At 38.8% G+C, this 27,972-nt stretch overlaps 1 protein-coding gene across 2 annotated transcripts; it reads left to right on the top strand.

Moving 5' to 3' along the window:
- The first annotated feature begins 1 nt into the window (after nt 1).
- Nucleotides 2–27,289, top strand: ccdc88b (coiled-coil domain containing 88B). Of its 2 annotated transcripts, none has more exons than XM_047157215.2 (29): nt 2–350; nt 1,528–1,661; nt 1,748–1,856; nt 4,644–4,713; nt 4,963–5,021; nt 5,139–5,222; nt 5,651–5,791; nt 6,461–6,603; nt 6,783–6,864; nt 7,208–7,366; nt 8,461–8,607; nt 8,782–8,965; nt 9,102–9,220; nt 10,185–10,283; nt 10,420–11,070; nt 11,889–12,068; nt 12,363–12,703; nt 16,999–17,116; nt 17,239–17,655; nt 18,082–18,243; nt 20,493–20,770; nt 21,969–22,112; nt 23,634–23,820; nt 24,127–24,272; nt 24,528–24,632; nt 25,166–25,320; nt 25,672–25,962; nt 26,833–26,898; nt 27,035–27,289. In XM_047157215.2, exons 1-29 carry the CDS (start codon nt 246–248, stop codon nt 27,067–27,069), a joined length of 4,911 nt encoding a protein of 1,636 aa, XP_047013171.1. In that variant the 5' UTR covers nt 2–245; the 3' UTR covers nt 27,070–27,289. The 2 variants fall into 2 exon arrangements, with proteins under 2 accessions (XP_047013171.1, XP_017330370.1); XM_017474881.3 differs by having other exon boundaries at nt 3–350; nt 9,099–9,220.
- Nucleotides 27,290–27,972: the final 683 nt, after the last annotated feature.

Genomic DNA, 27,972 nt, shown 5'->3' with positions numbered 1-27,972 from the left:
TTTTCTGTTGTTCTATAGAAACAGAGTGTTCAGGAGGGGAACCGCAGTGCTCGTGGTGTAATAGAGCACTTGCTGATTCCGGGGTGGTTACACAATGTGTCACTAACATGACAGAAAAGCAGAAGGGCAGTGGCAAGAGGGAAAAATGAACTAACGGTTTTACCACTAGGCAGAAAAGTATTCAGTATCATTTTGGTTAAAATCTTCGTGGATAGCCGTTTAAATTGAAATGATCTGTAAAGCACATGAAGGATTCTTGGAACAATCAGTCACCTGGTGAGATGAACAAGATGGACGTTAACTTCACGGAAACGTTAGAAGAGTTTATGGGAAGCGCACTTGTGACATGGGTAAGTTACGCTTTACTTTTTTTTTATATGCTTTTTTTTGTTTTAAAAATAAAAGTTTTAAAACTAATTTTAACGTATTTAAATGAAGCTTCCTTTAAATATATATATGTTTGTAACTAGATTTTATGTGCTCATGATTTGTTCCTCATGTTTTTGGGTGTTGTTGAGTCTTACCTTATTATCACTTACCTTTATATGCAAAGAACCTGCCCCCCCCCCCCCCCCCCTTTAGTTTATAAAGTAGTTATATTGTAGTATAATAGAAATCAGTTAAATAGGTGACTGTATGCCTTGATATGACTATATCTAAAGTAAACTAATCTAAAATCCATGAATATGCCTTAAAAATACATAAAAAGTTGGCTAATAATAAATGTGTTAAAAATTTATTTAATAAATTAAAATCAGTGGGGCCCCAGTGGAGAGAGCGGTCAGTTTCTGATACCGCAGGACCTGTCATGGTCCTGTCACATTAACACCCTGGTGTTAACCACCTTAGACACTTAAGGGTCTTTAAACTGCCCTTTAAGACGCTAATGAACTTTTACACCTGCATCATCGAGAGCATCATGACGGGAATCATCACAGCCGGGTTTGGAACAGCACCAAGAAGGATAGGTGGCTCGGGCTGGGTGGTGCGATCAGCTGAGCGTACCATCTGAACTGAGCCCCCTGACCTGCAGTCTATCTAAAGCAAGCGGTGCTGGACCAAGGCAAGGAAGATAGTGAAGGACCTCAGCCATCTGAACAACGGACTATTCTCTCTGTTGCGGTCAGGGAAGTACTTCCTCTCACTGAAAGCCAACACAGAGAGAATAACGAGGAGCTTCTTCCCAAAGGCCATTCGGGCCCTGAACCAGGACAACACATTGGACTAGAGCTTGGACTACCTCAACCTGATGTTGCACAGAGTATATTGCACAAACAACTGTATATAGCTGCACTTTATTCAAAATGTACTCATAGTGTTTCTGACATCAATCCCTATGTATCCATATTTGAAAATATTTTTTCATTCCTACCTGTATAGAAGTAAATTCTGGTTTTATGTAAATTCAATTTTTATGTCATGGACAGATGAAAAAATTTAACTGCATGTCATACTTTGTGTGGTTGTGTATGCGGCCATTAACATTTGAATTTGAGTTTAAATTTTAATTATAATCCTTTCCCTAAGGTGCATCTCTTTGGAGACATGGTTGGTGATGATGGCCAGGACTACATGGAAGTCAACTCCAACTCCCATAATGCACTAAGGGAGTACCTGCGCCTCACCAATGGAATCTACCTCAATGAAGTCATGAGAATCATGTAAGACCTACAGTCACACTAATGCTGATAAAAAGTAACACTGCATCAGTCATTAGCGCTAACCTGTATCAATTTGGATTTCCTAGTGATTCTAATCCAAAGGTAGAGCAAATCTATTACAACGTGGGCGATGACAAAATTCTCCGAGTTCAAAACTTCTCCATTCTCAACCGGCACCTCAGGTCTTACTATCAGGTACCTGATTTGATAAAGCTTTATCTGTGATAATGATTCACCTGCTTGTACAAAAGGACTTGAATTTGTAAACCTGGGATCATCATGACTGTGTTGAGTTATTTAGTATGAATACATGTTTGGTGTAATATATGTGAAAGTGATTTACCTCATGTTTTCATCAATGTATAACTTAACAATCTATATCCTCTACATGACTACAATTTCTGTGTAAACACACAGTTATCTCTCCCACTCACTCTATATCTCAATAACTTGTGTTAACACATACTGTGTTATGCATGTAATCACATGTCAATCGCAACCTTGTGACAACTTCCCGATCCAGCCATGAGAATGATTTCAATATGTTGTTCTTTTGTCAAAGGCATTCTTAAAAGCTATCTGAAAAAATATATAATATAAACGAATTATGAAAGATTTTGAGACATTTAGCTAAAAAGTGATTATTTTCCCTATGTATGGAGACTTTTGGGACACACTGTAGGCCAGAAATATGATTATAAAAGTCTCAGGAAGTCTCAGGAAGAATTTGTGGGTCCAGACCTACATTCCTCATGCTCATAGCTACATAGTTTTTCCTATTAGCTAGTTATGAATGAATAATTCATAGGATTTAATGGATAATATGATTTAAAAGGAATAATAAGGAGTTATAACAAAGTGCTCATTAAAAGTAAAACCAGAATATAATTATTTAAAGCAGTTTCAATAATTAAGTATTCCTGTTGTTACATGCGCATTTGTGTACACTAACGTGTTGAAGTAGATGAGAGGTCAGTTTTTTCTAAGATGCATTTACAGTGCTGTTTAACACGAAACAACTGTGATCATCTTGCTTTTTTTTTGCAAGTGGTTTCACTTCTTGTTTCAGGTTTCCTAACAGCAACAGCAACATATCTCACACTTATTTTGAAGGAAATAGTCATTTTTTCACTCATTCTTGCTCTCTTCTTTTTTGCTGCCTTCCCTTTCACTTTTACAAGATTGTTAAGCACATTTAATTTAAAGTCGGTTTGTTAATCCTGCAGAGGCAAAAGTTTTGAAACTGCATGGGAAGCAGAGGTTCCTTAAATGAAATGTTTAACCATGTGGCCGCATTAGTCATCAGTCACTGTGCAGTTTATCGTTATAACAAATGAAAAATGAGGAATATCTAAGGAGTATTTAAATGCATTGCGGCACTGTTCATTGACATTTGATGTGCTTTCAACAGCACTGTCTCCAACTTTTTTGTGAATGTTAGAAAGCCAGTTGATGCATGGCCCGGAAAGCACCACTGAAACCCAGCTTTGATAGAATTCTGTGATGTATTAAAGTGCACATTGTTTTTAATTGAGCAAAGATCAGACTCTACTGGACAGCATGATTTTAAACATTCTCAGTTTCGCCCATGCTGTTGCAGTTGTTATTTAAAAATAACATTAACACAGACGTTTTGTGATGATTAATTAGGAGCTAGCACACATTTTCTGAACGACAGGATTAGAAAATTAGTTCTATGAAAAGATAAATGCAACTATTTTTAAACTTGATTTTAGGGGTGGCCAGTCATTCTGCTTACTTAAAACAAGATACCTGATGTTAAAAAAAAGAATGTTTTAGGACAGGTTTGAGTAAAACATTGGGTGGACCAGGTGTAGTTGGGGGACGGTGGAGTTTCAGTTTTGGTGAGGCTGGGGTGAAATGGTTGTGGTGGGTGTGAAGGAGTGTTTCTGTCCTACTTAAATCTGTAGTTGGCACACCCGATTGTGTGGTGGAAAAAAAAAACGTTATTCAATATAATGTTTGGTTTCATCTTCATAAAAACAATATTAGGTATCTGCAGAAGAATACTTTTGCACAGATCAGGCTTGGCAGAACTGTCACCAAATTATCAAGATTCCCAAGCTTGGTGTATATACTTAGGCATTGTTATTCTCGATACGCACACCTAAATATGTATTTCTGACCAGAGGTAGTATTTTTTTTAAAATAAATTATTTGAAGGTATTAGCTAGCAAACAAAACTTTGAGTAATTAACATTAAAGAAAAAGTAGCAAAAGAGAAGCTTTACCATTCATTCATCTCCAGTAACCTGGTCAGGGTCATGGTGAAGCTACATGTTGTGCATAAGCAAAGTTGTCAGGATATTTCAGAAAACCTCTTTGAGTGCCATCACCAAAATGTATTTGGGTGGATGCTACCATACATGAGGGGCTTTCCAGAGTGTAAACTGTGGGTGGACCAAAGGCCAACACTAATTTAGTTCACAAACAGGGAGCTAAATTAGATTCTTTAATCTCTAAATCAAACACTTTGTTATAAATTCAGTGCTGTTCCAAGATGGTTATGCTAATGCTAATTTAGCTGGTCTCAGAGACGGGCAAAACATTGGTGACAAATCTGGTTTTACCAGATATTTTCTTTGTGCTGGTCTAAGCTGTTTTAATTTTAGACTTGATTACCGGAGCTGAAGTGCTTTTCTCATGCCACTGCTGATATGGCAGATTGTTTTCTATAAAACAGAATGAGGACAGAATTTACATTTAAGTAACTTGACAGAAATTACAGAATATATCTGGGTGCTAAATATATCTTTGCTATATCTGATAAGCATGCCTCCTCTGTCAGAAAGAAAGAGCCAGCACTGTAATATTATTATAGCATCTCAGCTATAGTGTGGCATTTTGACAAATTTGACAAATTTATACCCGTGTTTTATACCATGATTGATAAAAAAAGTGAAATAATGTGATGCACCAATTTTGCTTTCTCTCTGTGTCTTGTTCTTATCATTTCTTTAGGAAAATCTTCAGCAGTTGGTTTTGATGCCTCTTCCCAATGTAGCGGTTTTGGGCCGAGATCCTCTCACAGGTAAGCTAACACCTTTCAAGTATTGTAGTTATTGACCCTGGTTATTTATTTTTTTAGATTTCACTAAATGGTAGACACATGTCTGCTTTTTGATATTAAGTAAGTATAACAAATAATAGTATGGCATAGTAAGTAATAAGTAAGTAATTAGCAGCATAAGTATATATTTCAGTGAAAACACATTCATTAAATTAATTAATTAATTTATTTATTGTTTTAACTCATTCAAATTCTGTATATGGTCAACAGAGGGTGCTCTAGAGGAGCTAAGAAGGTTGTTGCTGCTGTTATTGGGATGTGCAGTTCAGGTAACATTCCTTTGTGCCTTAACATCCACATATACTGTATATAGATACTAAAAAGAGTTCACACTTAATTTGGTGTTTGTGTGTGTGTGTGTGTATCTTTGTTCTTATTGTGGTCAGTGTGAGACGAAGCAAACATTCATTCAGCAGATCCAGTCACTCAACATTGAGACACAGGCAGAACTCGCTCTCTGTATACAGGAGGTCAGTCTTCCATAACAACAGATTTTTATCTTACTAGAGCCCATATTTATTTTTGCAGGTTTGATAAACATATCATATGTCAGTGAAATGAGCAGTATTAACCTGTTTAAACCTGAATAATGTTCCAGTTATGGAAACGTATACAAACGTCACTAGGTGTGTGTGTAAGTGTAGGCCTCCACACATTTAAAGCTCATGTAAAATGTAAATCCTGGCCTGAGTGTTCACTGGAATTCATTTGAGGGTTTCATATTAAAAAACACCATAAAAACCTTTGTCCAGAGATTTAACATATTATAGAGATGGCAGTAGGAGCTATATTTGTTTCAAAACAGATAGCTTCAGCTAACATCTGCCAAAATCACCGACTTAACATACCTTACTGACTGTAGCTAGTGATGTTTTATATTAACTTTGATTTGCTGCAGGTGACTCAGGACCCGAGTGCAGTCCTGCCACTGCAGTATGGAGAGGTGTGTGCGCTGGACAGGCTAGAATTACAGACCCTGCTTGGTTCCCTGGCTCGGCAGATCCAGAGCCTCCTGGCTCAGAGAGACACACATCTAGAGGTGAGAGGAAAAAAAACACTACCTTTTTCCTAGACACAACTTAATCTTCAATGGGATGGACTGTCTGGCACAGACTAGACAAAAAGTGTACTGACTGACAATGTAATATAGGTTCTTGACACTGTCTAGGAAGTCACTCTTAAATAAGTCTAATAGTCTTTGCTTAGGCTGACATTAAAGCCTTCATACCTGTCAGAGACAGTAGAGATATGGTCATTTTTATGAAACTGTGATAAGTATTTACTAGGGATGGGATATTCCTCTAAATTTGTGTAATCTGTCACTGACACAATTTAATTATCCCACTCAGAGAGGATGGATTAGGAAGGCAATAGTCATAACCAATCAGCATTCAGAAGTTCACTAAAAAATGTCACTTTCATCTTTCTGCAGTGACTGTTTTTCGTTTTGGGTGAATTTTTAAAGATTGCTAATACAGTCTGATTAGTTTGTGCCTAAACTGGCATTTTTATGTTGTTTTAAAGAAATACAACTGTATTTCATGTGTGTGCAGCCAGCTGTCATATAACTTAGTGCCTGCTGACACTAAACACAACGCCACATGGTTTTGCAGAAAGGAGAAAGATATCTTTCCCATTATTAGAATAACAATAGGCATACTCAGTCTTGATTTCATTGACCATCATTGTCTCACTGTGTGATTTTCAGAGAATAGCAGAGCTGAGTGTGCAGTGTGAGCCAGTTACGTCCCCCACAGCGCCCCCTACGGGCCCTTGGCACAACGTTCCCGAGGGAATGTCCATCCAACTGGCAGATAGCAAAGCCAAGCTACGCAGAATTAAACAGGAACTGTGAGTGTATCACTGTGTATGGATGTGTGTAAATTTAGGTTATGGTCTTTGAGTGCAAGAAAATTAATTTTTTATGCTTAGTTAGTGTGTGAATGAGTTCAAGAGCTAATAAGAATGAGCTTAATGTACCAGGCAAAAAAAATCAATGTTGTGTAGTAACATCCTGGAATAATTCTCAGGGAGGATAAAGAAGATCAATTAATCGATTACAAGCGAGAAATACAAACTATGGAAGTGGAACTAAAGAAACTGCAGTGTGAGGTGAGCTTTCTGCAATAACAAAAACCTTATTTAAAAAAAAATTATGTACTGAGAGCTGTAAGTGATTATTTTCCTATTACAGCACATCCTGTTATTGTTTTTTAATTTGACTTATAGCACAGCAACTTCTCAAGGATTAAAATTTTTTATTCATTAAAATATGTAGAACTTCCATTCCATTTGTAGTTATGTTTAATGTTGTGGAACATCCACAAAACAAGTTCTTGTTAACACTTACTGTATAATAGCTACACCCAGTCATTAACTATCCATCCTGAAATTACAGCTTTACCACTGACCACTTAACCCATTGTAATGTTTTTCACTGTGTGTGGTGGCTCAGAACCGAGCACTGCAGGGAGAGGTTCGTGTTGGTCGGAATCTGCGAGATGAAGTGGATTGTCTGCGTGAGCGTGCAAGCAGAGCAGAGCAGCTACAGACGGAGCTGAAGACTTGCACACATCGTCTGCGCAGCATGGAGCTCTACCGCACTCAATTGAAGGTAAACACCCTGGCACCAACACGGTCGAACAGAGCTCATAAAGGTTGAGTATGCCCACTAGAAAAGGCAGGGCTTCAAAATAAACTTGATCTTGTCATCCAAGGGACTATTAACAAATTGGGTTTGATTGCATGTTTATAAAGAAATGTAATGAGCCACAATGACTTTTGGCACAGCTGTCCAACACAAAACTTGCTGTGCTTTTTATGAGTCATTTGGCCTGAGCCATCTGTGTCCCCTGTCCTATTTGCACCACACATGCCAAAAAATTTTCAGCACTTCCCAATCCGTACTGCTCAAGCATAAACACATTAACAGTGTGCTGAAGTCATTAATTTGGTTTCCTATTTTAATCTACATACTATGAAAAGTATTTATCAATTATATGTTTTCATTACCTTTATTTTTTTAAATTAGATTTCCTTCAAAAGCATAAATTAAAGCAAAAAAGTTATTTAGTTATTTCAGTTACTCAGTTTTTTCCTGAATTTACTGGTTTCAGCCATGAATTTCTGGTGTCTCATTAGTTTTAAGTAAGATTACCCACTTCATTTAATAGCTGTTTGATCATTCAGATTTTTTGCTGAGATTTATTACAGTCAGAATAGGAGAGACTTAAATAGATATCTGTAACCATCCATATCTGACAATACAAGTAACAGCACAGAGGTAAAAGTCTCAGTCTGTCAGTGGCTTTAGCTTAACATTATCTTGCTATTATGTTCATATTATCATCAGTTTACTAAGTAACCTATGTTATAAATTATGTTGGACCTTAGGATTTGGTGTGGCTTACAGTAGTCTTGTATCCATTTTAAATTTGTGAGGGTTAAGGTTGCTTTGGAACGGTTACAACTGCTCTCCAAGACTATTTCATTCCACCATGAAACATTAATTTCAAATTCTGATACCTTTCTCACTGACTGAAGTTATGGTGGTAGTTCAGGTGGATCTTTATCACATTCAATTTCTTATGGAGTAAATAGGCTCATGGATAATCAATGCTTAACCTAATTTTTTTTTTAGACCAAGAGAAAATATAGACCTATAGTCAAGTAGCTAGTGCGATTAAGTCTTTCCATTGTCCCCTACAGGAGCAGCAGCAGTACTGCGCTTCACTGCAGGAGAACAAGGCCCTGCTGGAGGAGCAACTGGATGACGCACGAGCCCGATGTTCTGTCCTACGGGAACTGGAAAAAGACAATCTTTTGCTCAGACAGAAACTCATGGACATGGAGGCGGTATGAGAGTGCTGCTGATTTCTTTAATCAGATGTTTATTGAATAGAATTGTTAAATATAGTAATGTATAAGTAGCACCCATAATGAATAGCTTCAGTAGGAAGAGGAAGCTGTGTGTGTGTGTGTTTGTATGGGTATGTGTATGTACACGTGTCTGTATGTGTGTATGTGTAGGAGAGGGATGTGGAGAGGCAGAGGGTCGACGAGCTGCTGGAGATGAATATGAGTCTGCAGATGGACAGGAAGCGCCCATCTCATTCTGATGATGTCACGCGGCGAGTGACTCATCCTCATGTACTCTACTCAGAGCTGGAATCTGATGAAGAGCTTGAGGATCCCAAAAGCCCTGAGGCTCATGGTGACTTTATAGCACAGGACACTCAACCACCCTGTCACTTTCTGATTTAGTGCAATGACTTCATGCCAAATATTATTTTTCATATTTATCAGATTTTTTTCATCTCTTTTTCTTCTTCCACAATTCTACTTAGAAGTGGACCTGAAGCCACTGAGTGTAGAGGTGAACGAGGCTTCGTCGCTAAGGCTTCTGGGGGCCGAGAATGAAAATGCAGAGCTGAGGAGACGATTGGAGCGCCTGCAAGCCGAGCAAGAGGTCAGGGGTCACATGACTGGCTTGGTCAAATGAATTGTCTGTAATGCAACAATAACATTTTATGATCTGCAAATCAATGTTTACATGAATATAATCTGAATTTGAGAAATTTGCAGTTTGCAAACTGAGAACTTATATACTGTGTTTATGTATCTCAGTTCTCAATTCTCATATATTATCTCAGATTTGTGTTCAAGTTCAAAGGCTCAATTTACGGATTTACAGTATTGACTATGGATTGATGATACATGAATGCAGTGCTGATTTGATTTTTTATGAATGATTCATTTTGACAAGAATTTAACTCCATAACAGCTTTTCTATTTAAAAGCCCAGCACCAGTTTGTCTATTTGACAGACATTTGAATTACAAATATTTAATTACAGTGCATGCTGTAATTGCAGGTTGTCAGGAATCTTTTGCCTCCAGATGACGATGTCACGATTAAACACTCCAGCCATGAATACCAAAGAACTCTTACATATAATTTGGAACATTTACAAAGTAACATTAAAAATATACATAATAGGATGCATGATCAGATTAAGCTTTAATTCAAGAACATCCTTTTTTTCAGGCAATGCACCAGTTATGATCTGTGATCAGTGTATCAAATACAAGATTCACACCCACTGACTGTGCTTAGAAAAGTCTGGCAGGGTTAATGCACACATGTGCAAGTCCTGTGTGATGGATAATGCACTAAGGCTCGTAAAAGATAATTGCCAATTTGTTCTGAGCTGGGAAATGCAATCATTTTTTCATGGAGAGTTATTAACAATAACTTTTTTTGTGTATATCAGATGAGTTTGCTGAACTACTAAAGGCAGTTGATGATCTTTTGATAGTTGATAGATAGCATCAGTAGCAAAATGCATAATTGGGTTTGATTCCAATCTGACCAGTAACCCTGGTTTCCTCACTTTGTTGGTGATAATGAGATACTGAACTTGTGTTGCTTAGGCTCTGCAGACAAACTCTCCTGAGTTGACAGAGGCTCTTCAGAGACAGACAGACAGACTCAAACAACTGGAAGAAGAGCACAAGAATACCCTCAGAGAGGTAAGACACTTCACATGCACACACTCAATAGAAACAATAAACAGACTGCCCACACTACAGAGTTTTCTGAGTCTGTTTGATCTGCTGCTTTTGGTCTTTGGGTCTCAGTTTTTTTTTTTTTTTAAATTTCCCCCAGTTTCAGAACCTGAAGAATGAAAATACCAGCCTAAAGAGAAGCCTTGAAGAGCTGGAGAAAACCAGATTCCAAGAAAAGCAGAAGGCGAGGTCAGCTGGAGAGGTGGAGGGAGAGATCCCAAGAGGGGAGTGTGAAGGAAAAGACATGGGAAAAGAGGAGGACGCAAACAAAAGGGAGAAGAGAAAGGAGGAGATGATGAGGGCACAGAGGGAGGATGGAGAAGGTGAGGAAGTCCTCCTCAAAGAGAGAAAAGAGGAGACTAAAAATGATACAGAGACAAAAGAAAGAGGAGAAGCAGAAGGAGAGAAATGGACAGGGACAGGTAAAACTGAAAGCATAACACCAAAGAAGGAAAACAAATCAGAGGATCAGATACCCATACAAAAAGGAAAACAACAAGAAGAAGTGAGAGAGATGGAAGTGGAGGTGGATAAGCTCCACAGGGAGAAACATGCTCTATCCACTCAGCTGCAGCAGGCAGTGGAGGAGGCAGATCAGCAGGCAAATCTGATCCAAGAGCTGCACTCCAAACTCGGAGAGCAGACTAAGAAGACCTGGGAGACAGAGCAGAAACTGGCTCTTTTGGAACTTGAGAGCCAGAGACTGAGGAAAGCAACAGAAAACCTCACAGAGGCCAGGAAGCAGATAGAGGTATTACAGAATTTACCATCGGTTATTGGACAAAACAATATGCGCACATCTAACTAAATGTGCAGGACAGGAAACCAATATCCAAAAAAGAAAAATAAGACTACACACTAATTCACACTTGAACACTGATACTGACATAGAGGCAACTTTTCAAACCAAGAATGGTAGGTCTAACACAATGGTGGTCACAGACCTAGTGAGTGATGTCATCCAGTGCAAGCAGATAGATCATCCTCGATACATCATCCTCGATAGGGGCATGTGATTAAAACCCAATCACAGAATTTCAATAAACATCTACATCAAATGAAATGCTTAATGAAAAAGCCCACCCTGAAACACATTAGCTGTTTATATTAAGGTATCTGTGGCGGACTCAAATATCCAGAATGCAGTGCAGCTATACAATACAGTTGCCCCTAGTTATGACAGAGACTCGGCTCGCCTAGTTAGAGATACATGATGATGAGCATAATGGTGTTTATGGCGGTATAAGGATGAAATTTGAATATTTGGAAGCTGATCGGTTTGTTTAGAGTGTAATATACAGATGAAAAGCTGAGAGCTGGATAGACTAAAGCAATAAAGCACTGTTCCTTTGCTCCATATATGTAGAGATGAAGCAAGGGCTGAATCCCACCAGCAAGTAGTTGAATGGCATTGTGGGTAATCTAGGAAACAGTCAAAATGAAAATAGACCAGCTTGTCGAACGACGTTTAAGCCAAAAGGTCAATTCCCATTCTTGGATGTCATTGAAGTTGACATATTAATCATGTTGATATTTTTCAGCAGTTACATACCTAGGTTTGTTTGCTAGATTTTGCAGTGTGAATCCATGCACCAGGAGGAGGAGCTGATGCGTCTACGCAGTCAGGCAGAGCTGCAGAAGATGGAAGCTGCAGTTATTCCTCAGCTAGAGGGAGAGAGAGCTGCACTGGAGAGGGAGAGAGAAACCCTCAAAGCTACCATAGATTCTCTTCGGGTTTCAGTGCGCAAGGTGAGGATGCACAACAATAAAACTTTAATGAGTGCCATTTAGAACTGTAAAAACCCATGCTTATTTTTTTTGTAGGTCAAAAAAAAAAAAATCAAAGGTAGATTAGCTATAATAATTAAAAGTTGCTTATGGAAGGCTAATTAAACATGCAGTGACAGTTTTCACACTGTGACAACGTTGCACTCTCAAAAGAATTTATACAGCAGGTTTTAATTATAATGTTTAGGGGGTCTTAAATTGTTATTATAATTTGAGTTTTGAGAATTTGAGTTCTTCACTTCTTCACATTTAAAGGGTGATCAGCTTGATTTGACCAATCAAACTCTGAAGGCGGAGCTTGAACGTTTAGGCCGGAGCTTGGACTCTGCCCGTCGACGAGAGGAGGAGCTAGAAGCTGAGCTTAGGGAGTCTGGCCTTGAGATCGAATCTCTGAGCAAGCGACGGGATGAGGCCATGCTGGAAGTCACACGATTGGAGCAGGATAAGGAGGTATGTCAGTCTGAGCTGGACAGTCAACGGCGTGAGCAGAGACAGAAGGAGCGTGAGATGGCCAGACTCCGGCAGCAGCTGGAGAGCACCGCCTCAGCCCTGGAACACGGCAACCAGAGGGCCTGCAGCCTGGAGATCCAGTACAGGTACAGACCCTGATTACTATAGCACTACTATTACTACTAACAATAATGATAACCTCTTTTATTTATAGAACTCCATTATTGAAATTCAGTAATGTTTCAGAACAGAGGTCCTCAAACACTAAGCAGGTCGAGACTCATTAACTGTCAAATAAATACAGTGAACTTCCACTTGAAATATGTATCGGCGCAGTGCTCTCACTTTCTGTCAGAGTAAATGAATATTTTCAGTTCATTATTATGAAATAAAATCTATCAATATATGTTTGACTTTACTAACATTAGACCAATATATAATTAATATAAGTTAACTATATTTATTAGGTCTGCCAATGAAAATTCACAGTGGCTTCCCTAAAAAATATACACCAATCAGCCATAACATTGAAACCACCTGCCTAATATTGTGTAGGGCCCCCTTGTGCCCCCAAAACAGCTCTGACCTGTCGAGACATGGACTCCACAAGACCTCTGAAGGTGTGCTGTGGTATCTGGCACCAATTAGCAGATTCTTTAAGTCCTGTCAGTTGCGAGGTGGAGCCTCCATGGATCCGACTTGTTTGTCCAGCACATCCCACAGATGCCTTGAACTCTTTGTCATGTTCCTCAAACCATTCCTGAGCATTTTTTGCAGTGTGGCAGGGCACATTATCCTGCTGAAAGAAGCCACTGCCATTATGGAATACTGTTGCCATGAAGGGGTGTATTTGGTCTGCAACCATGCTTAAGTAGTCGGTACATGTCAAAGTAACATCCAAATGAATCCCAGCACCCAAGGTTTCCCAGCAGAACATCGCCCAGAGCATCACACATCCTCTATCAGCTTGCCTTCTTCCCATAGTGCATCCTGGTGCAGTCTCTTCCCCAGGTAAGCAATGCACATGCGTTTAAGAAAAAATGTTTTATCAGACCAGGCCACCTTCTTCCATTGTTCCATGATCCAGTTATGATGCTCACATGCCCATTGTAGGCACTTTCAGCAGTGGACAGGTTCAAGCATGGGCATTCTGACTGATTTGTGGCTACGCAGCCCCATATGCCACAAGCTGTGATGCTCTGTGTGTTCTTTCTATCATAGCAAGCATTACGTTTTTCAGCAATTTGTTCTACAGAAGCTCTTCTGTGGGATCGGACCAGACGGGCTATTCTTTGCTTCCCATGTACATCAATGAGCTTTGGGTGCCCATGACCCTGTCACCAGTTCACTGTTTCACCTTTGAGAACTGACTGTTCAGTTGCTGCTTAATATATCCCACCCCTTGACATGTGCCATTGTAATGAGATAATTAATATTTTTCACTTCACCTCTCAGTGCTTTTAATGTTATGGTTGATTGGTATAGTTAACTGATATTAAATATGTACTTGCCTGTATAGAAGTACAGTGCCCTCCACTAATATTGGCACCCTTGGTAAATATGAGCAAAGAAGGCTGTGAAAAAATGTCTTTTTTGTTTAACCTTTTGTTTATTTTTATTTATTTTTTTTACAAAAATACTCTGTTTTCATGGATATCAAATAATTGCAAACACAACACAGGTTTATCAAAAAAACAATCTTTGTTAAATATAGGTGTTCAACAATTATTGACACCCTTTTAGTCAATACTTTGTGCTACTTCCCTTTGCCAAGATAACAACTCTGAGTCTTCTCCTATAATGCCTGATGAGGTTGGAGAATACATGGCAAGAGATCTGAGATCATTCCTCCATACAGAATCTCTCCAGATCATTCCAATTTCGAGGTCCACGCTGGTGGACTGTTCCCTTCAGTTCACCCCACAGGTTTTCTATGGGTTTTAAGTCAGGGGACTCGGATGGCCATGGCAGGACCTTGATTTTGTGGTCAGTAAACCATTTTTGTGTTGATTTTGATATATGATTTGGATAATTGTCCTGCTGAAGGATCCAACCACGGCCCATTTTAAGCTTTCTGGCAGAGGCAGTCGGGTTTTCATTTAATATCAGTTGATATTTGATAGAGTCCATGACGCCATGTATCCTAACAAAATATCCAGGTCCTCTGGCAGAAAAAACCCCCCCAAAACATTAAAAATCCACCACTATATTTAACTGTGGGCATGAGGTACCTTTTCATATTTCTACCTCTCTGTGTATCAAAACCACCTCTGGTGTTTATTACCAAAAAGCTCTATTTTGGTTTCATCTGACCATAGAACCTGATCTCTTTTGAAGTTCCAGTAGTGTCTGGCAAACTGAAGATGCTTGAGTATGTTGTTGGAAGAGAATAGAGGCTTTTTTCTTGAAACCCTTCCAAACAACTTGTGGTGATGTAGGTGACTTCGGATTGTAGTTCTGGAGATTTAATGATCCTAAGACGCAATTAACTTATGCAATTCTCCATCTGTGATCCTTGGAGATTTTCTGGCCACTCGAACCATCCTCTTCACAGTGCATTGAGACAATATGGACACACGTCCAATTCCAAGTTGCTTCATAACATTTCCAGTTGACTGGAACTTCTTAATTATTGCCCTGATACTGGAAATAGCCATTTTCAATGCTTGTGCTAGTTTCTTATAGCCACTTCCCATTTTGTGAAGCTTAACAACCTTTTGACACACAGCACATTGTTATGAAAAACTAAGGGACTTTGGCCTATGTGTTACCTCATATTTATACCCCTGTGAAACAGGAAGTCATGGAAGAACAATTTCCTGTTCCTAGTCACCCAGGTGTACATTTTTTTTTTGTAAATATCAATGGGAATATACTTAAAATATATATTTTCTCATATGAATTCATAGGGGTGCCAATAATTGTTGCACACCTAACAATTTTTTTTTGTTGTTGATAAGCCTGTATTGTGTTTGCAGTTGTCTGATGGGTGAAAGTAGAGTATGTTTGAAATTATGTTTGAGTTGTTTGAAAATTATTTTTGTGAATTTTTGTGAACAAGAGATCAAAAGGTTAAACAATAAAGACAATTTCATAGCTTTCTTTACTAATATTTACCAAGGGTGCCAATTTTAGTGGAGGGCACTGTATATAAAGAGAAAGAGAGAAAAAAATAAGTAAAGACCAAGACTAATAGGCATACAACAAAGTCTAAGACTTTACAAATAATTTTAATAATTGTAACGAGACATAACTAGATCAGCGCAGACAACTTCAAACAGCTTCAAAAAGCTGATTATCATCACTATTAATTAAGATGTAAACACTATAAATGTTTACATGCACACTTTCTTATGAATTGCCGTAGTCAATGTTGTTTAAGAAAGAAGAAAGTAACCTTTTCTACTGTAAAACCTTCTAGTGTCTATAGCTGTTTTCCTCAAGCAACTGATATTTGTGATTTGCAATACTGTATTACCATCAGCTAGATTCTTTATTTTAGGCTTATGTTTTTTTTGTGGCCCAAATGATCTCCATCCCTATAACAGAGTCTCTCAGCTTTGCCTCACAAGGCATAAGTTTAAGGCACAAGGGTTGAGCTGGTTACAGGGAATGGCTTGTTTTCAAGCAATTGCAGATTGCTTACAGCTACCAAAGGGCTCTAAAGCCATTGTTCCACTGCACAGTATGGCTTGACTCAGCTCGCTTTAATTTTCTGAGCTTGCTTTTTCACTGCAATTTAGTGCCAGCTCAACGTGGGTGCCATCTTCCACTCGCCTTCACGCAGGAATAATGTTAAATTATCGAAGCCCTGTACAAATACACCGTCAGACCATGTTCCAAATGCATTTCCTGTTCTCTGAACACGGACCCTATTAAGGATGTAAAATAACAGCGTTCTAGACCCTACAAAGTGCTGATATGACTAAAGTAGGTTCAGCCACAACAGGAGTGACTTCAATAAATGCCTGTTTGGAAATTGGTAACAAGCTAGATTTAAAAATCTAAGACAGAAACCTTTTTTGTAATTTTATCTGTAATGAGATAAATGATACATCATTTTCAATTAATAGAATATGACCATATGCGAAGTATGTATAAAATGACACATTTATTCAGGCACAATACAGAAACACTCGTTAAGGAGAAACCTTACTCCCACAGTGCATGGCTCACGTTGAGTATAGGCTCGGCTCGCTTGAAACCTTGACCGAGGTGGTACTAAAAAAATGACCAGGTACCAAGTACTATCCACAGTGGACAACCCCCCAAAAAGCGAGCAGAGTCGAGTCGTGTCAAGCCGTGCAGTGGAAAAGTGCCATAAAATTACACACTGCTGTAACAGCTCTGCTCATTATGTAGTTTTATACATAAGGCTTTAGGGCACCACTGTATTGCAATTAACACAGACTCCGTTTTGACTCACCCCATGTTTCTGTAGACGGGACCTTGCCCAGCTTAAAGAGACCTGCATCCAACTAGAGGAACTGCAGAAGGAGAACCAACAGCTGAGTGCACTAAATGCTGAGAACAGCACACAGATCACTTCTCTAACACAGGTCTGATCAATATATTTCTCATTTTCGCATACTTTGATCACTTTTGTGGTCAAGGTATGTGTTGCTATGGATTTCCAAATATAATAATTTATAAGATTTCTCTTATTTATTTCCCCTTTTAGGAGATAACTAGTGAGAGGGTACAGTCCCAGAAGCTGACCACTCAGATTGCAGAGTTAAACCAGTCAGTTGAAGAGTTGGAAGGCAAGCTTAAAATAGCCACCTCACAACTTGCGCAGCTGCAAGCTGAGCATGCCAGAGTATTGTCAGAAGTCACTGCCTCTCCCTGCAATTCAGGCACTGGGGTAACAGAAGATTCTAAATCAAACAGACAAAGTCCAGTGCAGAGAGGAAGTCCAGAGGAGGAACATGTCAGCTCTGAGGGTCAGATCACAGATAGCCAGATCTTAGAACATAATGCCACTATCTCTTGCTCTGAGGACACAAAAAGCCCTGAAGACAAAAAAACACAGAGTCTTAAAATCAACAGTGAGAGCCAACAGCCTGTCAGTGAAAAACTACTAAATTTGGAGAAGGAGGTTTGTATATGTTTGTGCCTATGATTGCTTTTACATGCATAGTAGTAATACACTCTTTGGTTATATAAACAGCAAAGTACAATATATTATTTCGTTAAAGACTTTTTCAGACATCATGTATTTTCGAAGAAATTGGATTACTAACTGACTCGTGTACATTTCCCATTATCAGATTACTGTCCCCATAAACCGGTTGTTTTTGGTTATCTCATTTTATATATATATATATATATATATATATATATATATATATATATATATATATATATATATATGAGAAGCCCACACTGAGTGCTGCAGTTTATTTAGCTAACTAATGATGTTTGTCATAACTGCTTATCTATAAAGTCCATCATAACAACATACTATCATATTGTGACTTCTCTGCTGATATGCCTTAATCCCTATTTCTGTTTTATATCCCAGAATGCAGTGTTGCAGAAGGAACGGGAGGTATTGCTGTCACAACTGGCACAGTCACAGGCAGCCTGCACTAAGCTGCGAGAACAGCTGGACGCGCTGCAACGTCACTCCATCAGCCTTCAGGAGAGCTGCTCTAAACTGCAGGACCTCAACACCAAACTACAGGTGCTTATATGTGTGTGTGTGTGTGATTTGCTAATTAACAAGACTCATTTGACACGTACAGATGCATTATGCTTGCAACACACATGTATTATTCATGTATACAGAAACATATTTCACACACAGCATAAAACTGATGTGTTTTGTTTTCCGCCCCATTTCCTGGTGCTTTAAAGATTTTTTTCAGGCGATGCCAAGCATACTCACTCTTGTCCCCATCACATCTCCATCATGTCCCTATCACCTGCCCAGTATGTTCTCATCAAATCCCCATCATGACGCCAACACGTCTCCAGCACATCCGCGTTAAGTTCCCATTATATCTCTATCATGTCCTCTTCACATCCCCATCACGTTCCCCATCACATCTTCTTAACATGAATCTAATAGGGATAGAAAAATTGGATGATAGGAAATGTCATCCCTTGCATCACACCTCACATTAAGCCCTGACTGGAAATTAGATTTAAAATCCCATCTATAAGAATGCTATTACTGTGCACTCTATAGTGACACCGCAAAGTATATATATGGTAATGCCACTCATTACACCAAAACAGGAAACCAGAATAAACCTGACAAATATGCTGTTTTCTTATACTGTTCCACCGTCCTCTGTTTTTTGTCACATTTTAAGTGAACTTTGTAGTATTTACATTACATCCACATCACATCCCTAATTAGCAGCCAATGGAATTTTTTTTGTAATATATAATACATTTACATTTATTCATTTAGCAGACGCTTTTATCCAAAGCAACTTACAAATGAGGAAATACAAGCAAAGTGATATATCAAGCGGAGAACAATACAAGTAGTGCTACCATACAAGATTTATAATTGAGTTCTAGAGGAGCAAAGTGTGCAGAGTAGAGGTGTAAGAGCCAGAGTAGGGTTTTTTAATTAATTAATCAATTTTTAAATAATGTGGGTTGGCATTTTAGGGGTTAGTTAACTGCTCACGGAAGAGATGGGTCTTTAGCTGTTTCTTGAAGATAATGACAGATTCTGTGGTTGAGGTTGGAAGTTCATTCTACTGAGGGACAGTTAGTGTGAAGGTTCTGGAAAGGGACCTTGAGCCACTCTGAATAGGCACTACTAAGCGTCAGTCATTAATCGATCACAGATCTTGTGAGGGAACGTAAACCTCAAGGAGAGTGTTAGGAGAGGTTGGGGGAGCTGATCTAGACAAGGTCTTGAACGTGAGCATCAAGGCCTTGAATTTGATATGGGCAGCTTCAGGAAGCCAGTGGAGGGAGATGAAGAAGGGTGTGACATGGGTTCTTTTGGGATAATAATTTCCTAAGAAAAGAAAAAAATCAGTACCACCAAATTTCCTGAGTGCTGCTGAGCTCTGGATAAGACTTGTGGAAGTGTGATAACATTTCTGTAATTCCAAAAATGTGATGAATGGATTATTATTATATGGAACAACTTTCCAATTTGTGATCCCATTCAAGATAACAATATTAGAAGTAATCTTCTTAGAAGGTTTTAGAATCAAGATCAAAATATTAGAAGGTAACAAATTTGGAACAAGGGTCACATTTTGGAAGATAACAATTTTGTTTCTGATATCACAGTTTTGGAAGATTACAAATATGGGATCAAGATCAAGTGAATTATTTACCAAAAACAGCACAACCCAAAGTGTTTTTCGTTCCTTTTATACCACAGCAATTTGCCAAAAACTAAAATTTTTCATTTATTAATGATTGTACTTTTTATCCAGTAGTTTCATTTAATTCAGAGGAACTGCAAGATAAGTTAGTGCCTTTATCACTTTATCACAGCTATAAACAGTTGTTCCTTCAACTGCCTCTTTTTTCTTCTCTCTCTCCTGAAGTTAAGACAGAAATTGTCCTAAGGATTCTTCTGTGATGGAAAACTGATCACACCTTGACTCCCATAAATGTTGCATAACAATCTCCTTAAGGAAACCTTCACCATATAAATAAAATGTTTTTTTTTCCATTCTGTTTTTTGTTTCTCCATTTTTAAAATACATTTATTATTAACTTACATTATGTGGAGCGTCTACCATGCAAATCTTGTTGAATAAGTTACAGCAGAAACGCTAAAGTATTAGAGCAGGCGCATAAATATAAACAGCCTGCACTACTGTCAGAGCTGCTGTTATAGCAGATTAATCAACAACCTTCTGATGAATCACATTTGAGAATTCAAAAGCATTGTGGGTATAAATTGTTTAAGTAATATTCTCTTTCTCTCTGTTCATCTTTCTCACTTAGGTGGAGCAGGCTTCTCTAAGCTCCCAGAATGCCTCGGTGTTGGCACGGTGCAGAGAGACCGAAGTGCGCTGCGCTACTCTAGAGGCTGAGTCTAAGATGTGGCTGAAGGAGAAAGAAGAGTCAGCAGTGCGTTGTGAATCGTTGCGACGGGACCATGAGAGGCTGACAGCTTTACAGCAGAGGCAGGAGGCAGAACTAGAAGAGCTTCTGGCCAAGCACAGTCAGCTAAAGAGCATCAGTCGAGGTGCAGAGGCTCAGTACAGAGATCTGGAGGCCAGGTAACGTTCATTACACTATGGGGAAATGCTCTGAGAACCTTACACAAACACCCCGTAAAAAGGTAAACTCAAGGTTGTAAAGGCATCTGATCAATGCTATGGATTTTAATCCTATTTTTGGAGAGCAGGTGGCTACTTCTGCCTTTTAAACAAACGTCAAATGTAATAATAATAATAATAAATCAAATGTTTCAAACACTATATGGCCAAATGTTTGTGGACACCTGGCCATCATACCCATATGTGCCTTTTGAACATCCCATTGCAGATTTTGCTGCAATAAAGAGCCTCCACTCTTCTGAGAAGGCTTTCCACTAGATTTTTGGAGCGTGGCTGTGGGGATTTGAGCTCATTCAGCCACAAGAGCATTAGTGAGGTCAGGCACTGATGTTGAGTGAGGAGGCCTGGTGCACAGTCAGAATACCAGTTCACCCCAAAGATGTTCAGTGGGGTTGAGGTCAGGGTTCTGTGCAGGCCAGTCGAGTTCTTCCACGCCAACCTTGGCAAACCATGTCTTCATGTCTTGAAATGAAAACCTGCACCCACAGGTCTAGACAGTTGTGTTCTTCCAAATTTGTGGCAACATTTTGGGGAAGCTCCAGATATGAGTGTGATGGTCAGGTGTCCACAAACTTTTGGCCATATAGTGTCTGTATAATAGTAATACATTAGGTGCGTTAAATAGAACTTGAAAATGTGTGCTTTAACATTGAAATGTGAGAGCATAACCAATAGTATAGTCAGAAATGTACATTTAGGTGTGCTTATGTAGATGCAAGGTATACTCCAACCAAAGGTATTTTTTTTCTTTTTCAAAACACCTTGAAATTGATGGTCTTTGCCCAGATATCACCTAGACTGTTCCATAAAATCTTTTTGTACTTTCTGATTGACAAAACACATTACACTTTGCATTGTTTTTATTTTCAAAATCTGTTTTTAATAAATGTAAAACCAGCAAGGTGCTACTGAACTGACAAATACAGCAAGCATTCTGACATTAATGTTATTGTGTGTGCTGTATCTGAGCTATATAACCTTGTTTGAATGTAGCACATTATGTGAATGTCATGTTCATTATACTGTATGTCTGTATTTGTTCAGAAACTGTCACACCAATTTGTGCAAAATGCATTTGCTTTTATAATGTAATATGCTTCTCAATTTTGTCTGCTTTCTTTGCACCATTTATCTCCAGACATAAAGAGCTGATGGAGAGCAAAGCTAAGCTGGAGGAGGCTGAGAAAGAGATACAAGCCGAGAGAGAGAGAATGGAGAGGGCCGCACAGGAGCAGGCCGACAGAGAGAAAGAGCTGGAAAGGCTCAAAATGGAGAACGAGAGGCAAGTGTGAAATTCTGTTGTTCTGTTGTCAGGAGGACATAAAGACAGGAAGTGATGCAGAAACCCACAGAGAAAATACCCTAAACCCATATGAGTAAGTCAGAGAGATGCACAGATCATTGAGTCATGTCCCAGTTTCTATATTTGTGGTTTGTTCTGCATAGCAACTTAAAACATTGATATGGCCTGTAGACAGCTGTGCAGGAGAAATATATTTCACACTGACTTATTTGAACTGCCATTTCCTGATTCACTGGCAATGCTTTGTTATAGTTCTAAACCATTATTTGACATTATCAATTCATTAATAAACCATAGGTAATGTTAAAAGCCGCTGGATATAAAGAATTTAGCCCTATCTGGTAGAAAAATGCCATTATGCACTGTGTTTAATAATCCCACTCCTTACTACTGCCAAATTAATTCTGACAAATTTCACATACAGCCACAGAAAATATGATGAATTCCTCCTGCTATGCTGGGGCCGTTGTCTGGGTGTTTTAATTTATACATTTGATGCAGTGAAATCTGATATTAGTGAGCTAATGGCTAACCCTACCTAGCTAGATAAAACACAAGGCCTTGCTGAAGGGGAAAGACTTCTCCTTGCTGTGAGCCATAACAGCACTACTCATACAGTCTTGTGGACTGAGTGTACAAGCTGTCCGCAGGGCTCCATGTGTCTTTGAGGCTGAAGCTTCTTTCTGTTAACTGTAACTCTGTGTTCAAATATTTTTATTTTCCACCCAAAGCAGCTCTAACTCAGCTTTACTTAAATGTATATTTTCCCCCCCATATGACTGAATTCTTTCAGTCCTGGATAACTCCAATGACATTCCTTTTACTGGCTCACTATTGCATCTCCTACATAAATTAGGGTGTGTTTAATGTAATGTATATGATGGTAAATTGGGGTAGCCGCATGCATATAACATTTACATAAGGGACTAGCTGTTTCATCATATGCGCTCAAATCGTTTTGATGCAGATGCAGATTCATTCCTATACCATTCCATGTGCTCAAAGTTTCACTCATTTCTACACAACGTTAATGAATAAATGAATAAGGACCATTATGTTTTACAGTATATTTTTCTCCCCAATTAAGGAATGTTTTTTCTTTTCATTGTTAACCAAAAAAATTTAAAAATCCTGCTCACTATAGCTTTTGCATAATAATTGACAACTGTATTAATAGATCTTTGAGTTTTGAGATTTTTAATGAATTGAGTTGAGATAAGCATATTATCAACATGGAAGTTGTAATTTAATTAATGCTAATTTTAAGTCCTATACAGAATAAACTTTGAATAATGGAGTTATTCATTATTAAGTGATATTTATACATTATTTAGTCAGGGGATAAGGATTTTGCCTGGTCAATATTTTTGTGATTTGAAATGACATTGTATGATTTGCCTAACTAAAAATACATCAAGACTGAGTGAAACCCTTTCAGATAGCAAGTGGACTGACAACTTGCCCTACTGCCTGACTGATTTTTAGCTGAATTACCTGCAGGTATGTGAACCAGCAGAAGGAGTGGGTCCAGGTGCAGTCGGAATTACTGGCTCAGATTTCAGTTCTGCGTAGTGAAATGAGCATGGCCCAGCTAGAGCGAACCAAACTGGAGGGAGAACTCAACATGCTCAAAGAACAGAACCAGCAACTGGACCTCAACAATGTCCGCCTCAACAGCCAGTATCAGGTCCAACAAAACAACACACATCAATGCTGCCAGATGATTACAAACAATGAGTGCTTAAAAAACCCCTGTATATTTAGCTGTTTTAACACCCTGGAGGAGTTCTTTTTAAAGTGTTAATGCTTTTTGTAATTAATAGCAGTGACAGTTGTGAAGAAGAGCAACATTAAGAATGCCACAATGTTGTGACACATGGATTATAGCACACATTATGTTAATAACACCAGAACAGTATGCACATTATGGTAATGATTATGTTTATGCTGGTTTTTGAAGGTGTGTTTGTGTGTATGTGTGTTTTGATTTTAGCTTCTTACTCAATTGAAAGGGAATATGGAGGAGGAGAACAGGCACCTGGTAGAGCAGAACCAGAGTCTAGCCAAAGAGAACCGGGCCCTTCTGGAGCGCAGCCTCGAGAGCCGAGACCAGCACCACAACCAGCAGAGAGAGTACCTGTGTGTATCATATAAACACACACTCACCCACTTCCTTCTGTATTACTGTCTTTAGGACTTGCCATTTTATTTTCAAATTATGCATTATAGTAGCTCATTTCTGCTGTACTTTGTTTGTTCTCTCATACAGATAGATATAGAAATGTAAGAAAACACAACATGCTCTCTCACCAAATCTCTTGCAAGCCTCTTGTAATTACTTCTCTAATGACTACATAACATCTCTCCCTCTTCCTCTCCCTTATCGTCTTACAGTGATAAACTGAATGAGCTACGCAGAGAGAAGCAGAAATTGGTGGAGAAGATAATGGATCAATATCGGGTTCTGGAGCCTGGAATGTCTGCACCCAAACAACCGAAGTCAGTCAGATTTGAAGGAAGATTTTCAGAAATTAAATGTTTACAATTTTCCTCCTGCCACAGATGCTGTCTATCAGCCAAGACATGTTTGATGTCTAAAACATGCTTAATTTTGCACTAGAGGTAGACAACACGTAATACAATCTATCTCAACCTAGTTTTTCCCCATAAACATCTCCCTTAGATTGCATGCAGTTATTCAATAACATTATGTAATTTTGTTGATGTGTTTTAGGACATGGTTTAACATTTAGATAGTTGTTTTTTAGTATATAATTCAAGCATGTATTTACAGAAAAGATTTTAAGGTCTTTGAAGTCTATTTCTTGCAAAACTATAGTAGAAAATTTCACCAAATTCAACTCAACTCAACTCAACTGCCTCTGCTCAGGGCATATATTGTAAACTTGTATTTCTCTCCAGCTTGTTTGTCACTTTGTTTCTTTGCTCTACATGCTGTCCACCTCATTACTGTTCTCCCTTAAGGCTACAAGTGTTTTTCATGCCCATACACCTATTTCTTGACACTACAGGAAGTCTAATTGGATTGCAGACCGTATGAAGAAGCTGATAAAGCCTAAAGGAGGCAGGGAAGGTCGAGCTCAGTTTATCACTGTAGGCAGCATGGACATCCAGCTTGAGCCAGGAGACTCTGCACTGCCCTCCTCCCTTACATCATCAGCTCTCAGTAAGATACAGAAGAGTTAATGCAGCTCAGACCTCACACAAAGCAGCAGCACACACACACAGCTATAGACTCTGTAAAACTCTGTCCTACAAAGCCCATTACAATACGAGGTCTGCACTCTAAAGTGGTCTTGCTATAATTCTTACTCTTGGATCTCTACCAGAGGCGTTCGCTTCAGCCCACCTTAGAGAGCAGTAACTCTTTATAGAGCTGTGGAAGTCTGTTCTGAAAGTCCTCGCAGGATAAGCAAATATCTCACAAGTGGCCACTAATAATTTATCAGCATGGCTGTTAGCAATATTTATAAACAGCGCTATAACAATATGATCTGTAATAAGTATGTCTGTACAGGTCAGGAGCGAGACCCCAGCAGTGCCCCGGCGTCTCCATCGACCCTGAGGAGAATTTCCTCTCAGGGAGACGCAGATGAGCCATCCAAAGTGGTCCTGAGGCCAGCACGCCGTAAACTGGGCTCCTCCAGACATGGCTGGAGTTTAGGCAGGGGTCGAGAAGGAGGCGTGTCCCAATCCTTCAGTCCGGGAGACCGTCGCTCACGACCTATTCAGCGCTTAAACACGCCATCCAGTGCCTTGTGGGAAAAAGAGCAGGACGGGAGTCCAACACCTAGTGAGGAGGGAAGAGGTGAGATGGAGAAAGGCTATTGTGGACAGAGAGAGAGGAGGAAGGAGCAAGGGGAAGGGAGGAGAGTTAGTTACCTTGGTAACGTAAAGTAAATTATTCAGTAAAAAAAAAAAACCTTAAAAAAGCTAATTCATTGATTTATTTTATAAATAAATATTTTATTATACAATAAACTAAAACAATACTATGGTTATACTCTGACAACACACCATAAAACTGATTATTAATAACTCTTTTTTTTTTTTTAAGTATAAATACTAGAAATGTTCCTGTATTGCGCTTTAAACAGTCTGTACATAATTTTGTGGAGTTTTTTTTTTGTGATTGATGCAACTTCAGTTTGTTTTTTTGATGCTTTTTTGCAGAAAACTACTTGAATTAGTGAAACTGCAATTGCACAAAATTGTTTTGTACGGTCTTTCACAATAATGGTTGTTGGTAAATGAGACGTTTTAGCTGTACTCACGTTCGACGCATGTGAATCAATGAGGGTTTTGACTGAAGGCATGTTGTGGTGATGTCACAAAGCTCCTCCGAATATGACTGTTTAATGGTTCAAATTCAAGTGGGTGATTTTCATCAAATTTTTCTCCCAATATAGTCATTAGCAGTCCCAACAATTGTGCAAACAGGCAGGAATCATCATTTGATTTATAAATCAATGAAAACAATAAATAAAAATAAATTAGTCAATTCCCCAAGTAAAAAGGAAAGGAACGAATGACAGGTGAAAACAAAATCATTCATATATAGAAGAGCAGAATATATTAAACTATATTACATTTGTTGAAGAACCTAGAAACCTCCTAAGTGATTATGAAATGTGTGTGTGTTTGTGTGTGTGTGTGTGTGTGTGTGTGTCTGTTTAAGGTGAGAGTGAAGAGAACATCACTCCTGAGCACTCGGATGTTAGTCGTGTCTCCTCCGGAGCTGAAGGTCAGTAGATTAGAATGAGCCGCACTTTGCTGGTCATTAATGATTTATCTCTCATGCCCAGCCTTCAGAAACTCAACCAAACAAGGAAAGTTCCAGTAAAGTAACCACTGCCCATTTCCCTCTATCTCTGTTTCAGATTTACATTCCAGTTTTGACAAAACCATGGACTAGGAACTGCAGCTAATTTCAAGCAACTACAGGACATATATGATAATTCTTTTTTAGTTTTTCAAATTTCAACATTCATATACTATTTTTTATGTATACTATTTTATAAGCTTGTAATAGACCAGGATGGATGTTTGTTGCTTTGCATCTGGATGGTTTTGCACTATTATTTAAGACAAATCTATTTTCAATACAGCTTGAATAAATTCATTTTTGTACATTACATTGAATTCACTGTTTTCTGACTCAGGTACTGAATCGTTTCAGAGCAGTAATAAAACATTATGACAGTTATATTCCCTTCCATCACCACTCGGTGGCAGCAATGATACTCTGGAGCTGCTGAACACGACGTCTCTGCCAGTAGAATAAATACGAGTGTGTCTCTCACACAAAGTGATGCTAACAAGATATTTATGAGGGCAGATTAATTCGGCCTGCATCACACCGCACCAGCTGACGCTGACAATTGGGAGGAGGAAAGGGTTGGTGGCGGGGGTGTTGGGTGTTGGTAAGGATCTTAAAACATTGTGGGTGCAAGCAAAGAGGTTTTTTGACAATCCCTTGGGTGAATCATAACTCAAAAACGACAAATGGAACGCTAATACAATTCATGAATTATGCAGTTGTCATGGCGACATTCATCAAAATGCATCAGTGCACCGAACATTTTGTTTATGAAATGATGATATACCATGTCTGACTCTTGACTGATAATCAGGCAGTGTCGTTTTGCTGGCCGCAGTTCCCACCGTGTCAGAAATATTCTGCTTAAAAGTTTTTACTGACTGATTTGTAGGTGTGTGTATAAATAAAATGTTAGGAAAGGGCACGGGACCTTATTGAAAAGAAAGTGCATTAGTGTTTCTGCTCCTTTGCCAGAAGCTAGAATAAAATATCAGCAAA

Source organism: Ictalurus punctatus, chromosome 8, assembly GCF_001660625.3.
Source record: "Ictalurus punctatus breed USDA103 chromosome 8, Coco_2.0, whole genome shotgun sequence".
Lineage (NCBI taxonomy): Eukaryota > Metazoa > Chordata > Actinopteri > Siluriformes > Ictaluridae > Ictalurus > Ictalurus punctatus.
The sequence above is the reverse complement of the archived record's forward strand: the minus strand, read 5'-3'. Positions and strand labels throughout refer to the sequence as shown.

Excerpts from the sequence above, each read along its gene's own strand:
- ccdc88b (XM_017474881.3), top strand. The coding sequence starts at position 246 with ATGAAGGATTCTTGGAACAATCAGTCACCTGGTGAGATGAACAAGATG. Across the intron at positions 8,608-8,781 it reads AACTCATGGACATGGAGGCG|GAGAGGGATGTGGAGAGGCA; the intron begins GTATGAGAGTGC and ends GTGTATGTGTAG. Across the intron at positions 11,071-11,888 it reads AGGCCAGGAAGCAGATAGAG|ATTTTGCAGTGTGAATCCAT; the intron begins GTATTACAGAAT and ends TTTGTTTGCTAG.